Source organism: Molossus molossus, unplaced genomic scaffold (genome assembly GCF_014108415.1).
Source record: "Molossus molossus isolate mMolMol1 unplaced genomic scaffold, mMolMol1.p scaffold_m16_p_2, whole genome shotgun sequence".
Classification (NCBI taxonomy): domain Eukaryota; kingdom Metazoa; phylum Chordata; class Mammalia; order Chiroptera; family Molossidae; genus Molossus; species Molossus molossus.
The window spans coordinates 97478604-97492389 of NW_023425355.1; the positions used below are offsets into that span (position 1 = coordinate 97478604).

The following is a 13786-nucleotide window of genomic DNA, read 5'->3' on the forward strand; positions in this document are numbered from 1 at the left end:
CCTGGTAGGGTCATGTGGGAGGCAACCAGTTGATGTTTCTCTCTCCCTCCCTTCCTCCCTCCTACTCTACCTGATGATAAATAGAAAAATATCCTCGGGTGAGAATTAAAAAATATATATATATTTTTTAAAAAAATTAAAAATATATATATAATATTCACTGTAACTCAGTGAATACCAGAAAGGTACAACTTGTAGTTTAATTTGTGTTGGGGCTTATCTCCCCGACCAAAGATATCCTGAGGACAAGGGATATTCAATTTCACTTTTTCTCTGCACTGCCTTGGGCAAATAATGTACATTTTACTATTCACTGACTGGGGCCAACGGCACTTTTTTTCAAGAATTGCAGTAGCGAAAAGTTAAGTGGATCGCTACAGAAATGGTGGTGGTTATCATTTTTAGGTTCCACAAGTGTCCTTTCTTCTTGTCCACTAAAAGCTACACATATTATTTTCCCCTCTGAAATGAAAAGTCCACCTCCTGGAGAATTTTAGCATACTTGAGCTGAATTCAATTAATCCACTCCACTTCCTTTCCCATGATGCATCACTCCTCCCCCCTCTTTCACGGGAAAGGCTGTAAATAGCATGGAGCAATTCGGTGGAGTCCAGGAGTTGAAGTGCAAATCCTAAGCACATATCATCACGCCCCACCACTGGTGATCCTGTGAGAGCAAGGGATAACAGGGGTGGTAATCTTGTTCCTGGACTGTATACCGCAGCGTAGAGGAGAACACCACAACTCCCAGGATACCTCTCTGCCCGCCCCGCCCCGCCCCCTCCCCCCGCCTCCCCTACCCCCTCGTCCTGCCCTATCCCGCCCCGTCCCGTCCCGTCCCCACTCCTCCAGCTAGAAAGTGTGTACCATCAATACTAGGGAACATGGCTTCCGGAGATGGAAGGAAGAGGCTTCACCAGTTTTGAAGCGGTGAGGAGCGACCAGAGAGGGAAAAAAAAAGAGAGAAGTGACTACAGCCCGTCATCGCTTTTATCCTCCCAATCTTTCCCAAATCGGGTTGGGCTCATCCCCCCCTCTCCACCCAAATCCAATCTGTAGTCTCTTCCCCACCCCTCCCCACCCCCGCTCCTCCCCCCTCCCCTCGGGAATCCTTTTCCCAACCCCCTCGCCCCCCGTGGAGTGCGCACGCGCCCGCCCCTAGCTTCGCGCCCAGATCGCCGCCTAGCCTGCTCGCGCAGCCGCCGTCTCGTCTGCCCGCCGACGAAGCATGGGCGTCCAGGGTTTCCAGGAGTTCCTGGAGAAGCGCTGTCCCGGGGCCGTGGTGCCCGTGGACCTCCTCAAACTCGCGCGCACGGTCTCGCGCCAGCAGCAGCAGCTCCAGCATTTCCAGCTGCCACCTGCAGTAGCCCTGGCGCCCGGGGCTCCGCGCGTCGCCAGGGGATCCGCTCCTCTGCAACCGCCGTTCGCGCCCGCTGCCTTTGGTGCCTACTCCGGGGGCGCGGGGCCGACTCGGCACCATCACCCAGCTCACCACTTCCACCACCACGGCCAGGGGCATCCCAGCCTGCACCCGCCGCCGCCGCCGCCGCCGCCGCCGCCGCCCCCTCCCCCCCCCCAGCTTCCCGGAGCCCGGGTGCTGGTAGACGCGGGCTCGGCGCTGCAGCGCCTTTATGGCGGCTACCAGACGGATTGGGTGTGTGGCGGCCAGTGGAACGCCATGCTCGGTTACTTGTCAGCGCTATGCCAGGCTTGTGCCTATCCCGGCGGTGACGGCCTGGAGCTGGTGGTCATGTTCCCTGGGGGCCTGGGCAAGGACCGGCTGGCTGAGTGGGGCCGTCGGTGCCAGACTGAGCGGCAGACAGCGCAACTGATCGTGGGACACGTGGGCAACAAGGGCACCCCTCCTCCACGGGCCTGGTTCCTGCCACCGGCTTGCCTGAGCCACTGCGTGAGGCTGGCACTCATCCGCTTCCGGGTCAAGGTGAGGGAATGGCTGGAGCTTAGTATTTCCCACACCTGTTCCCTTCTAACTAAACACCTAACCACCACCCGCTTAACCTGCCTCCCATCTAATCCATTTGCCCAATCAACTAATCCATTTGCCTAACTACCCTTGATCGTTTTATCCATCTGCCCACCCCTTCAAACCATCCCCTATCCATTCGCTCACCTACTTAACCACATCTCTACCCAAGTCACCCTTTACCTTCCCCTTTTCCAGTTGGCCTATCCCTAGGTTTTGGAAGAATTTCTTTTGTAGCCCCATCTTTCTTCTGCTGTCTTATGCCTAAAGCTGAAATGCCTTTTTCCAAAATTTTCCAGTTGGCATCTCTTTCCAACCTTGAAGCCAATCAGTTAAACAGATGTTAATTGAACAGCTTTCTTCTACAGTATTTTTCCCATTTTAACCTAGTGCTTCTTTTTTGTTTTTTACCTGTATGTCCATTCAACCTTTTTTCATTTCAACATGCTTCTACCTCCTCCTTCCTTAGCCTGAACACACAAACCTCCACTGATTCCGTTACTGTACAACAAGTATTAACTCACTGAGAGTAAGAGGTTTAAGAAACATGGGAGACATGGCCCTACCCTTGGAAAATCAAATATATATACATGAAATGTTTATTTAACGGTATAAATGTGTATGTGACGATGCTTTATGGGACATATTGTATGTACAGTACCTGTTGTGTGTGTGTGAGTGTGTGTATATATGTGTTGGGGATGGTGGTATCTGTGGGCTAAAATGGTCAGGGGAGGTTTCCTTGAAGAAGTTGGACCTCACTTGGGTCTTCAAGGATGGGTTGGATTTGAATTGATTACTGCTTTGGGAGGATGCTGCTTTAAGCGGGAGAAAGAAAATGAGCAGAAGCCAAAAGGAATATCAAGCATGTGAGGCCCCATGGGCAGTTAAGTCTAATCTCCACATGTAGTTGGTCACTGCATATGGGGCCTGGGGAAGAGCTTGGCAGCTTCCCCAGTTCTTAGCACTACTGCTATTGCTCTGTTGTTTTCCCATGCTCTCTTAGGTTTCAAGTTCCTACGTGTGAGGAATAGCAAGGCTTGAGAAGTAAATGAGGTGGGCAGGAAGAAGAAAAGGAAAAGTAGTACAGGGTTGGGTAGGACAAAACCTCAGACCCATTCACCAACCAAGGCTCTTGGGGATGTGCTCCAGTCAGAAGACAGCACAGGAAATTGTGGGAATCATAAACTAAAGAAATGGTGCTGCAGGGAGTAATGAAAAAATTCGCGACTGAAAGACCTGCATAGAGAAACTTGCAGTGGTCATAGAGCTTGTGGCTAGAGTTCAGTCATACTATACTCCTTGTGCCCAGCATCAAGTCTGTGCCTAGGCTGGGTAAATCATAGCTGCTTTTCACAATGAAAAATCCACTCATGGGCTATGTAAAATGTACAAAGTAGAAAAAAATATAACAGACGCTCCTTTTGCTTGCCCTCCTGACTGAACACTTTTCAGTAGAGTCATCATTCATGGCCAATCTTTCCACTTTGTTTTCACTGCTACCACCCCAGCTTTAAGGACTTTTTTTTTACCTCATTGTCATTATTAACTGGGTTGCTGGCAACAGTGGCTAACATTGATAGAACACTTATTATGTGCCAGGTGCTAATTTATGTGTTTTAACAAAATTTTATTTGAGCCTCATAGTGACCTGTGAAACAGTCATATTCCTTTTCAAAATGCGGAAACTGAGGCACAGGAAGTTTAGGAACTTGTCTAGAGTCACCCAGCAATAAATGGCAGAGCTGGGATTCTGGGATTCATGCCCAGGCAGTCTGGTTCCAAAGCTCATGCTCTTAACAACGGTGCTCTCTAAGAGGAATCTTTCTGAAGTGCCAATGTGATTAGGTCATTCCCACACTCCACTAAAATCTTCACTGGCTCCTGTGTAAAGACAGGTCTGGGTCATTTGTTTATATTATTCATTTAATAATATATTAAATATGAGTGCTTACTATGTAGGCTGGGTACTGTGCTGGTTGCTGAGGATTCAGAGGTAAATAAAGGAGGTCAGTTTTGTAAAAGGGCCAGCCTGAAAACAGAGTTGCAGCTATTGTAGGCTAATTACAAAATATGAAACATGTGGCCCTTATGGGGGGCGCATGGTTAATTCTGGGTGAGGGTGTGAAAGTTGGAGGAGGCTTCTCAGATTGATGCTGAGTCTTGAAGGGGGCTGGACAGAGTAGTTCAGATAGTGCACAAGGGTGTAGAGACCTAAGATGGCCTGTTGTGAGCTCTGCATAGATTTTGATTGGAGGTTGGCAGGAGAGTTGAACACTGAGCACCGGTTTGTGGTTTCCCAAACTTTGGTTGATGCACCCCATCAGTCAAAATTTTTGAGGAGCATCCTTAAGGTGGCCTACCAAAATTTTTCATTGCACATAGTCTCATTTTCTAAATCCCAGCAGTTCATCAAAAAATAAGATGGATGAGTGGATCTGTGAGAAAGCAAGTATGGTAAAAATGGTAGAATCTTAGTGGTGAGTATTCATGTGTTCAATGTAAAATTATTTCAACTTGGCCATATATTTGAAATCTTTCATAATAAAATTTTCAAGGGGAAAAATCCCAGCAGCCCTTTTCAGTCCTGAGACCCACCATTTGGGGACTATATAAATCTTATTCCCCATGCTAGATTATAAACAAACTCTTTGCCCTGCCGGTTTGGCTCAGCGGTTAGAGCGTCGGCCTGCGGTCCGGAGAAACCCGGGTTCGGTTCCCGCTAAGGGCACGTACCTTGGTTGCAGTTTGTCCCCAGCCCTGGTTGGGTCGTGTGGGTGGCAACCACTCGATGTGTCGCTTTCACGTCGATGTTTCTCTCTCTCTCTCTCTCCCACTCACTCTATCTGAACAAAATATCGAAAAAATGTCCTCGGGTGAGGATAAAAAAAAAAACAAAAAAAAAACTCTTTGCTCTTTTCATATTCTCCATAGTGTCCTGTATATTTTAGGCACAGGATACATTTTTTTCCCCTGAATGAATAGGTCTGTGATCCTAAGAGGATTGAATGTAAGAGTAACTTAAAAAGTGTGTAATGTGGCTCTTATAGTGGGTTTAAGATTGGCTCCAAAATTGCATTATGTGAAGTATCTGTAGATATTACCAGTGAGTGAAGTACTTTGTCCTGGTTCTGGTCAGTGATTGTTGTTGTTGTTGTTACAGAGAACTTCCTGGTTTATAGCGCAGACTTGAGAGATATTGGTTGATAACTGATTGTGGTTTACCTTTTCAAAGGAGTGTTCCACTATCTTGAAGATAATACATTTTCATTTGGATGATCATTATGCCTACCATTTCTTTTTAAAAATGTATTCTTTTAAAAAATGTGTATATATGTGTGTGTGTGTGTGTGTGTGTATATTTACAGTTTACATTTAATATTATTTTGTATTAGTTTCAGGCATACAGCATAGTGACTGAAATGCTAGTGCTTCAGAAAAAAATTCACTACTGTATTTCCTCCTCTTGGTTTTATTCTTCAACCTAGACCACAATATGGGCCTTTATTCCAGTCTCGTTTTCACATGTGATAGAGAAAATAGAGGTGGAGGGATTAAATAAAAGACACATTGCTGGGTTGTATGTTTAGTTTTAGACAAGGTAGGACTTCTCACGAAAAGATTCAGTGTATATAATTGAGATGAATTTTGTTATTTGCTTGGTTTCATTTGTATGTTCTGCAAAACGTTGTAAGTGGTAATCACCAGTAGCAGAAAAATTAAATAAACCCACAAATTGCTAGGTTGATCTCTTTTCAGGGTTTCAGAAGTACAGCAACCTAAGGCAGTTTTATAATGTAATTTGGGAGATGATGTGGGATGGTAAAGGGAATTAATGCTTTGTTTTAATGGTTAATATATATTAGAAAAAAAGATAATCACATCAAAGCCATCATTTCACAGCTTTACTTTTTAAAAATTGATTTTAGACAGAGGAAGAGAGAAACATTGATGTGAGAGAGTAACATCGGTTGCCTCCCACATGCGCCCCAACCCAGGATCGAACTCACAACTTGGGTATGTGCCCTGACTGGGAAATGAACCTGCCACCTTTTGGTGCATGAGACAACACTCTAACCAACTGAGCCACGCTGGCCAGGGATTACAGCTATACTTCTTTAGAACAGGGCAGTTAAGGAAGTGTGAGTTGATTTAAAGAAACTTATTAAGGTGCAATACTTGGATGTGGCATAAATCCTGTTGGTGGTACATAAATGACCAAAGTTTGAGAAGTCCTACCAAGAGCTGGTGTCATTTTGTGCTTTCATTCCCTAGAATACAGTATAGCTGCTATGCCTCCTGATTTTTTACTTATCTTTAGTCATAGACACATCCTGAAAAGTCAGTGACTTTTCTAAGTACTCTAGTGGTAGGAAAAATAATTATAATAGTAATTATTACTACTTGAGCACCAAGTTGCATATAAAGTGCTTTTTAAATATCTTGTTTAATCCTCACAAGCTTGCAAGAATGCATGGTATTCTTCCCATTTAACAGTTGAATAACTGAGGTGCATAGGGGTGAAATTATTTTTCTTTGGTCTGGATACTAGTAAGTGGTAGATAAAAATCCTTGTTCTGGGTCTGTATCACTCACTCTCTATCACTCACTCTCTTTCCACAATCCCACCACACTGTTTCCTTTGTTTTGTACATTCTTTGTGTGTGTGTGTGTGTGTGTGTTTGGGGGGGGGGGTATGTGCCCCTAGCGGGAACTGAACCCTGGACTCTCTGGTCCATAGGCCAATGCTCCAACCCTTGAGCCAAACCGGCCAGGGCATGTTTTGTACATTCTTGTATTAAGATTGTGTACTTTTTTTATTATTATTATTATTATTTTTAATCCTCACCCAAGGACATTTTTCCATTTTTTGTTCAGGTAGAGTGGGAGGGAGAGAGAGGAACAGAGAGAGAGAGAAACATCGATGTGAAAGGAACACATCGAGTGGCTGCCACCCGCACAACTGACCAGGGCTTGGGACAAACTGCAGCCGAGGTACATGCCCTTAGCGGGAACCGAACCCGGGTCTCTCAGGACCACAGGCCGACGCTCTAACCGCTGAGCCAAATCGGCCAGGGCAAGATTGTGTACTTTTTAAAGTGAGATACTATGCATAGATACATGAAGAAAAACAATAATTAGATTTATTGAGCACTTAGCTTGTGCCAGCATTGCTAAATGTACCAATGCTGCCAGTAGAAGGCAATGTGTAAACTAAGTGCCAAGTGAGGGAGTCATTTAGTGATGTTATAGGAATTCAAAAATAATAATCTATTCTTCTGCATTTTCAGTCTCTCCATCTCTGGTTTCTTTCGCTTACAGCATACTCAAATAATCTTAAATAAATGTGCCTTACTTTATAATTCTCTTAAGCCATTATCTTTATCCTCATACTTCCCTTTTAACCATTATTCTTGAAAAAAAGAAGACTGTATTAATTCCTGTTCTCTAGCCACTTGATATCTTATGTCACCATTTTGAAGCTGCCAAGTCCATGTACATTCTTACCCTTTCTTGGTCCTCTTTGAGATAATTGACACTATTGAACCATCCTTGCCTTGAATTTCCTTCTTTGGATTCCATAATGCTGCTCACTTCTTACCATCCTTACAAATCTCTATTTCTTTCTCCTTTTTTCCTAAGTTACTCTTCCTCCTCTGCCTGCCTCCTTAAGCATTGGTGCTCTCAAGGCTTTTGTCCTAGTCATATTCTTCTATTGATTTCTTGAGCAATCTCATCCATTATTATGAATTTAAATATTAACTATATTCTTAAAAAATTTTTTTTTCTTTTTACTGATTTTTTTTTTTAGAGAGAGAGGAAGGGAGAGGGAGAGAAAGATAGAAACATCAATGAGAGAGAACATTGATTGGCAGCCCCCTGCATGTTCCCCACTGGGGATTTGGCTCACAACCTGGGCATATGTCCTGACCGGGAAGGGAACCTGGACCTCTCAGTCCATGGGACAACGCTCAGTCCACTGAGCTACGCCAGCTGGGCTGTATTCTCTTTTTCTATGAATGTTATCCATTTCAAGCCAGCAACTCTGGAGTTCCTTTCAATTCTTTACTGTCTGTCCCTTCCCATATCTACTTAGTCACCAAATCCTGTCACTTTTACCTAAAATAATGTCTCCTGAGTCTAGCCACTTTGGCCCCTATTGCCTTAGTTCAGGCCGCCATCAACAAAACAAAAAGGCAACCAACCAAATGGAAGAAGGTATTTGCAAATAATACCTCTGACAAGGGGCTAACATCCAAAATACATAAAGAACTTAGATGACTCAACAACAACAGCAACAGAAAAACCAAACAGACACATGAAAAGATGTTCAACATCACTTGTTAATAGGGAAATGCAAATCAAAACCAGAATGAACCCTGGCTAGGTGGCTCCGTTGCTTAGAGTGTCATCCCATACACCAAAAAGGTTGTGGGTTTGGTTCCCCACCAGGGCATGTACCTAGTTTGTGTGTTTGATCCCGTGTTGGGGTACATTTGGTAGGTGGCTGATCAATGTTTCTGTCTCTGTCCCTCCCTCTCTCCCTCTCTCTCATAATCAATAAACATGTTCTCAAGTAAGGATTAAAAAAACAATCCCAGAATGAGATACCACCTCACAACCTTTAGAATGCCTGTTATCAAGAAATAAGTGTTGGAGAGGATGTGGAGAAAAGAGAACCGTTGCACACTAATGGTGAGGATGTAAATTGGTGCAGCCACTATGGAAAACAGTATGGAGGTTTCTCAAAAAATTAAGAATAGATAAATAGAGAAGTATCCTTGGGTGAGGAATAAAAGAAAAAATTAAGAATAGAACTACCATATGACCCAGCACATCTACTTCTGGGTATTTACCCACCATCATTTCTTATCTGAACTGTAAAAATAGCCTCAATTTGTTCCTTTATCACTCTCTGGACTATAATCTTATCTTCCACATTACTATCAGAGATGCTGTCCTGAAAACCAGAGCTGACTTTATTGTGTGCCTGAAGATACCCACTGGCTCCTTTTTGCCTGCACTACCAAGTCCAGACTTCTCAGCATGGCAGACAATGCCTTTCACAGTCTGATCCCAAACTCTTTTTTGTTTTTTTAATCCTCACCCGAGGACCATTTGTTTTCAAATAGAGTGGGAGGGAGAGATAAAGAGAGAAACATTGATGTGAGAGAGACACGTTGACTGCCTCCCACAGGAGCCTGACCAGTGCCTGGGACCAAACCGCAACCGAGGTGCGTGCCCTTGACCGGAATAGAACCTGTGACTCTTTGGTCCACAGGCCGACGCTCTAACCGCTGAGCAAAACGAGCCAGGACTGATCCCAAACTTTTATCAGGCTTACTTCCTGCTTACCTTCACTCACCTGTTCGAACCGTTGGAATGCCCCAAGCATTCTGAACTTTTTTGGTTTCCTAGACACACCATGTCTTCTCACATGGTGCTTTTCTTATGTTACTCTCATCTTTGCACAGCAAATTCCTACTTATTCTTGCTCAAAGGTTATTACAAAAATCTTTCCCAGTCGAGGTGAATGCCACCTTCCCTTGTGCTACCAGAATGCTCTTTTACCTCTCTCATATTTTTCTCTCTCATAGTCTTTTCATATCATAATATAATCCCCCCAACCTGCTGTACATCACAACCCTAGAATTTATTTATCTTATAACTGGAAGTTTGTATGTAGTTCTCTTTTAATTGAGTTCCAAGAGAGAAGGGTTTTGCTCTAGGATTTGACACATTATATACAATAATGGTTGCTGGCGGGAGGGGGGAGAGACTGAGACTGTAGAGGACTTTAAAGGTCAGGTAAGGAAGAATTTAGAATCAGTGTTTTATAATGTTATATGTTAATTCCATTTAAATCAACTCAGACTCCAAACAGATTTGCCAAACTCTGTTAAGTAAACATAAGTTTTACAGCTGTTTAGCATAAAGCATTTATAGAATAACTTCCCCCATGGTGGGAGTAATAATAGCTATAACATGGGCTAGGTGCCTTACATAGATTCATATCATTTGATTCTCACAGCCTCTTCAGGATGCAGATTAATCTCCATTTTTATAGCTAAAATACAACAGGCTCAGTATAGTCAGTGGCCCAAAGTTGCGCTGCTGCAACATGGCTGAGCCAAGATATGAACCTAAATGTATTTGACACCAAAATCCTTCATTTTTAACATATCTCAAAAACAGTACAGTTGCATTTTAATAACTTTTTCCAGACTACTTTTCTTACATTAAGTTTGTGTAGCATAATGGCTAAGAGCACAGACCTTGGAGCCAGACTGCCTGGGTGTAAATCATTGTTCTTCTACCTATTAATTATATAAACTTGGGCAAGTTAACCTCTCTCTGCCTCAGTTTCTTAACCTGAAAGATGAGGCTAGTAATACCTACATTGCAGACTTTGTTGTGAGTGTTAAATGTTTTAATATAAATAAATTGCTTAGAACAGTATGTGGCACAGAGTAAATGCCATGTAAATGTCAGCTATCATGACTTTGACCAAAATATCTTGTGTTCCAAGTAGGTTGGACATTGATCGTCTCACTCTCATGCTTTAAGTTTAGCATAGGATGGCATGCAGGGTCCTTCATGATCTGCTTACTGTTTTCTGGCCTTATTTCACCCCATTTTTCTTAACCAGGACAATGAATCATTTTCAGTTCAGTTAACATTTATAAAACATTTTTTTCTTTATTGACTTTAGAGAGAGAGGAAGGGAGAGGGAGAGAGGGATAGAAACATTGATGAGAGAGACCATTGATTGGCTGCTACCTGCATGCCCCCCACTGGGGATCATCAGGCCCACAACCTGGGCATGTGCCCTGACCAGGAATCGAACTGGCAATTTCTTGGTGCATGGGTTGATGCTCAACCAGTGAGCCATACCAGCCAGGCTCAGTTAACATTTTTTAAGCATCGACTCCATGCCAGACTCTCTACTAAGTACTAAGAATAGTGAAATTCATTTATTCAACACATATTTTTTAATGTTTTTATCGATTTGTTTTTTTAGAGAGGAAGGGAGAGAGAGATAGAAACATGGATGTGAGAGAGAAACATTGATCAGTTGCCTCCTGCACACACCCCCTATCAGGGATTGAGCCCACAACCTGGTTCAGGAATCGAACCGGAACCTCTCAGTCCTTGGGATGACGCTCAATCCACTGAGCCACACCGGCTGGGCTATTCAACTAATATTTATTGGACTTCTGCTGTGTGCCAGGCACAGTTCAAAATTGTGAGGATAAATCAGTGAACAGACAGATTTCTGACCTTGTGAAGCTTATTTTCTAGTGGGGAGGTCATATAAGATAAAAAGAAAATCTATAGTACTTTAGGTGGTAGAGTAAGTGCTGTGGAGAAAAATGAAGTAGGGAAGTGAGATAAAGGAGTGTTGAGGTCAGGAGGGTACTCTATTCCTTTAAAGCCCAGGAGCTTGGGGAGCCGCGGGCTTCAGTGCTCTCAGTAGTGGGGCGTGCTGTCAAGACTCAGCGTAGAAATCCAGTCATGTCTTGGGCTCCTGCAGAGGGAGGGCAGACTGGACTGGGACTGTGTGGGGACACTCGGGATTTGGAGGGCGCTCAGAGCTTTTGCTGAGTTGTAGCCACGCAGGACGGTGGTCATCTTGCTCATTCTCAGGGCTCTGGGGAGAGGCAGCAGCCCTTTCCTCGGAGATCATAAGTACTTGTTTTTGTTTTAACAAATATAAGTTTGTTGCCAACATGTTTTTTCAATCCTCACCCGGGGATATTTTTTTTTCTATTTATCTTCATATAGAGTGGGAGGGAGAAAAAGGGAGAGAGAGAGAAAGAAACATTGATGTGAAAGGGGCAGAGAGAAAGAAACATTGATGTGAAAGGGGCATATCAACTGGTTGCCTCCCATATGACCCTGACCAGGGCCAGGGACGAACCGTAACGGAGGTACGTGCCCTTGACTGGAATCGAACCCGGTCTGCGGGCCGAAGCTCTAACTGCTGAGCCAAAGTGGCCAAGGGCTTCTTGCCAACATTTTTTAAATTGTGAAATGTTATTTTAAAAAATCTGATTTTTCCGACCACTCTTAAAGTATCAGATCCTCTGGCAATACTGGTCTACCAGTCTCTACCACTCTATGGGGTCTCCGTGACACACTGACCAAGTGCTACTTGCCATTCGTGATAACCATCTTTTACAATGGCTCCCAGTGATCCCCGCCTCCTGGTGTTCACACTTTTGTGTAATTTTCCTCCACCCCGTGTGTGGGCTAGACTTAGTGACCTGCTTCTAATGAACAGGCTACATCAACAGTGATGAGATGTCACTTCCAAGATTAGGTTATAAAAAAAACTGCGACTTCCATCTCTTTTGCACTCTCCCTCTCTGGCTCTTCTTCCTTGATCACTCTGATGAAGCAAGTTGCCAGGTTGTGAACTGCCCTATGGAGAGGCCACATTACAAGGAATGAAGGCAGCCTTTGACCTACAGGCAGTGAGAAACAGGCCCTCAGTCCACAACCCGCAAGAAACTGAATCCTGCCAACAGCCACATGAGTGAGCTTGGAAGTGGATCCTTCCCCAGTCAAGCCTTGAGATAGATGACTGCAGCCCTGGTGACACCTTAATTGCAGCTTGTAAGAGACCCTGAGCCAGGGTACCCAGTTAAGCCATACCCACAGATACTCTGAAATAATAAATGTATTTAAGCCACTAAGTTTTGGGGGTAATTTGCTACACAAAAATAGATAACAGAAACAGCATTGATTGTTCTGCTTGTACTTTTTATAGCAGTTTTGATGAACATGAAATATTTTTTGTACCCATATCTATGAAAAGTAGAAAAAGATTATATAAGAAAGTCACATATTTAGAGGAAAATTGGAGAGAGCCTAAGTCTTGTTGGAAGTGATGAGTGTTCCCCTATAACTAAATAAAGTGTGGCTATTGAAAGACTACAGTTTAAGGTACCATTTTAAAACAAACGATTATAAGCCCGGCTGGTATGGCTCAGTGGATTGAGCGGCGTCCCATGGACTGAGAGGTCCCAGTTCTATTCTCAGTCAGAGTTCAATCCCCTGTAGGGGGTATGCAGGAGGCAGCCGGTGGATGTTTCTCTCACATCCATGTTTCTTCCTTTTTAAAAAAATATTGTAAAAAATCCTTACCTGAGGATATTTTTCCATTTATCTTCAGATAGATTGGGGGGGGGTGGAGAAACAGAGAAAACAGAGAAACATCAATGTGAGAGAGACATCGATTGGTTGCCTCCCGCACACCCCTGACCAGGACCAGGGACCGAACCACAACTGAGGTATAGCCCTTGACCAGAATAGAACCCGAGACTCTTTGGATCATGGGCCGACACTCCAACTGGTGAGCCAAATTGGCCAGGGCACTCACATCGATGTTTCTTTTTTTACCCTCACCCGAGGACATTTTTCTATTTTTTGTTAAGATAGAGAGGGAGAGAGAGAGAGAGGGAGGGAGAGAGAAACATCGCATGAAAGGTACACATTGAGTGGCTGCCACCCACATGACCCAACCAGGGCCGGGGACAAACTGCAACCGAGGTACATGCCCTTAGTGTGAACCGAACCCTGTTCTCTGGACCGCAGGCTGACGCTCTAACCGCTGAGCCAAACCGGCCAGGGCTCACATCGATGTTTCTTTCTATCTCCCTGCCTTCCTCTCTCTCTCTCAAAAAAATCAATAAAAACATATTTTTTAAAACAAACGACTATAAGAAATATGACCAGTATACAAAAATGACAAGTGCTGAAACAAAAAGAACTTTAAAAGCACTTGAAATTTTAATA

At 43.9% G+C, this 13786-nt stretch overlaps 1 protein-coding gene across 4 annotated transcripts in view; it reads left to right on the top strand.

Moving 5' to 3' along the window:
- Window positions 1–1145: 1145 nt before the first annotated feature.
- The window catches only part of FAM120C (family with sequence similarity 120C), a 90064-nt gene continuing 77423 nt past the window's right edge, over window positions 1146–13786 (top strand). For 2 of the 4 annotated variants that reach the window (XM_036270693.1, XM_036270696.1), the window contains exon 1: window positions 1172–1942. In XM_036270693.1, coding sequence (XP_036126586.1) covers window positions 1229–1942 — 714 coding nt within the window. In that variant the 5' untranslated portion in view covers window positions 1172–1228. Of the gene's footprint in view, window positions 1943–12386; window positions 12733–13786 lie in introns of those variants that run through there. The other 2 variants (XM_036270695.1, XM_036270694.1) reach the window with 2 other exon arrangements.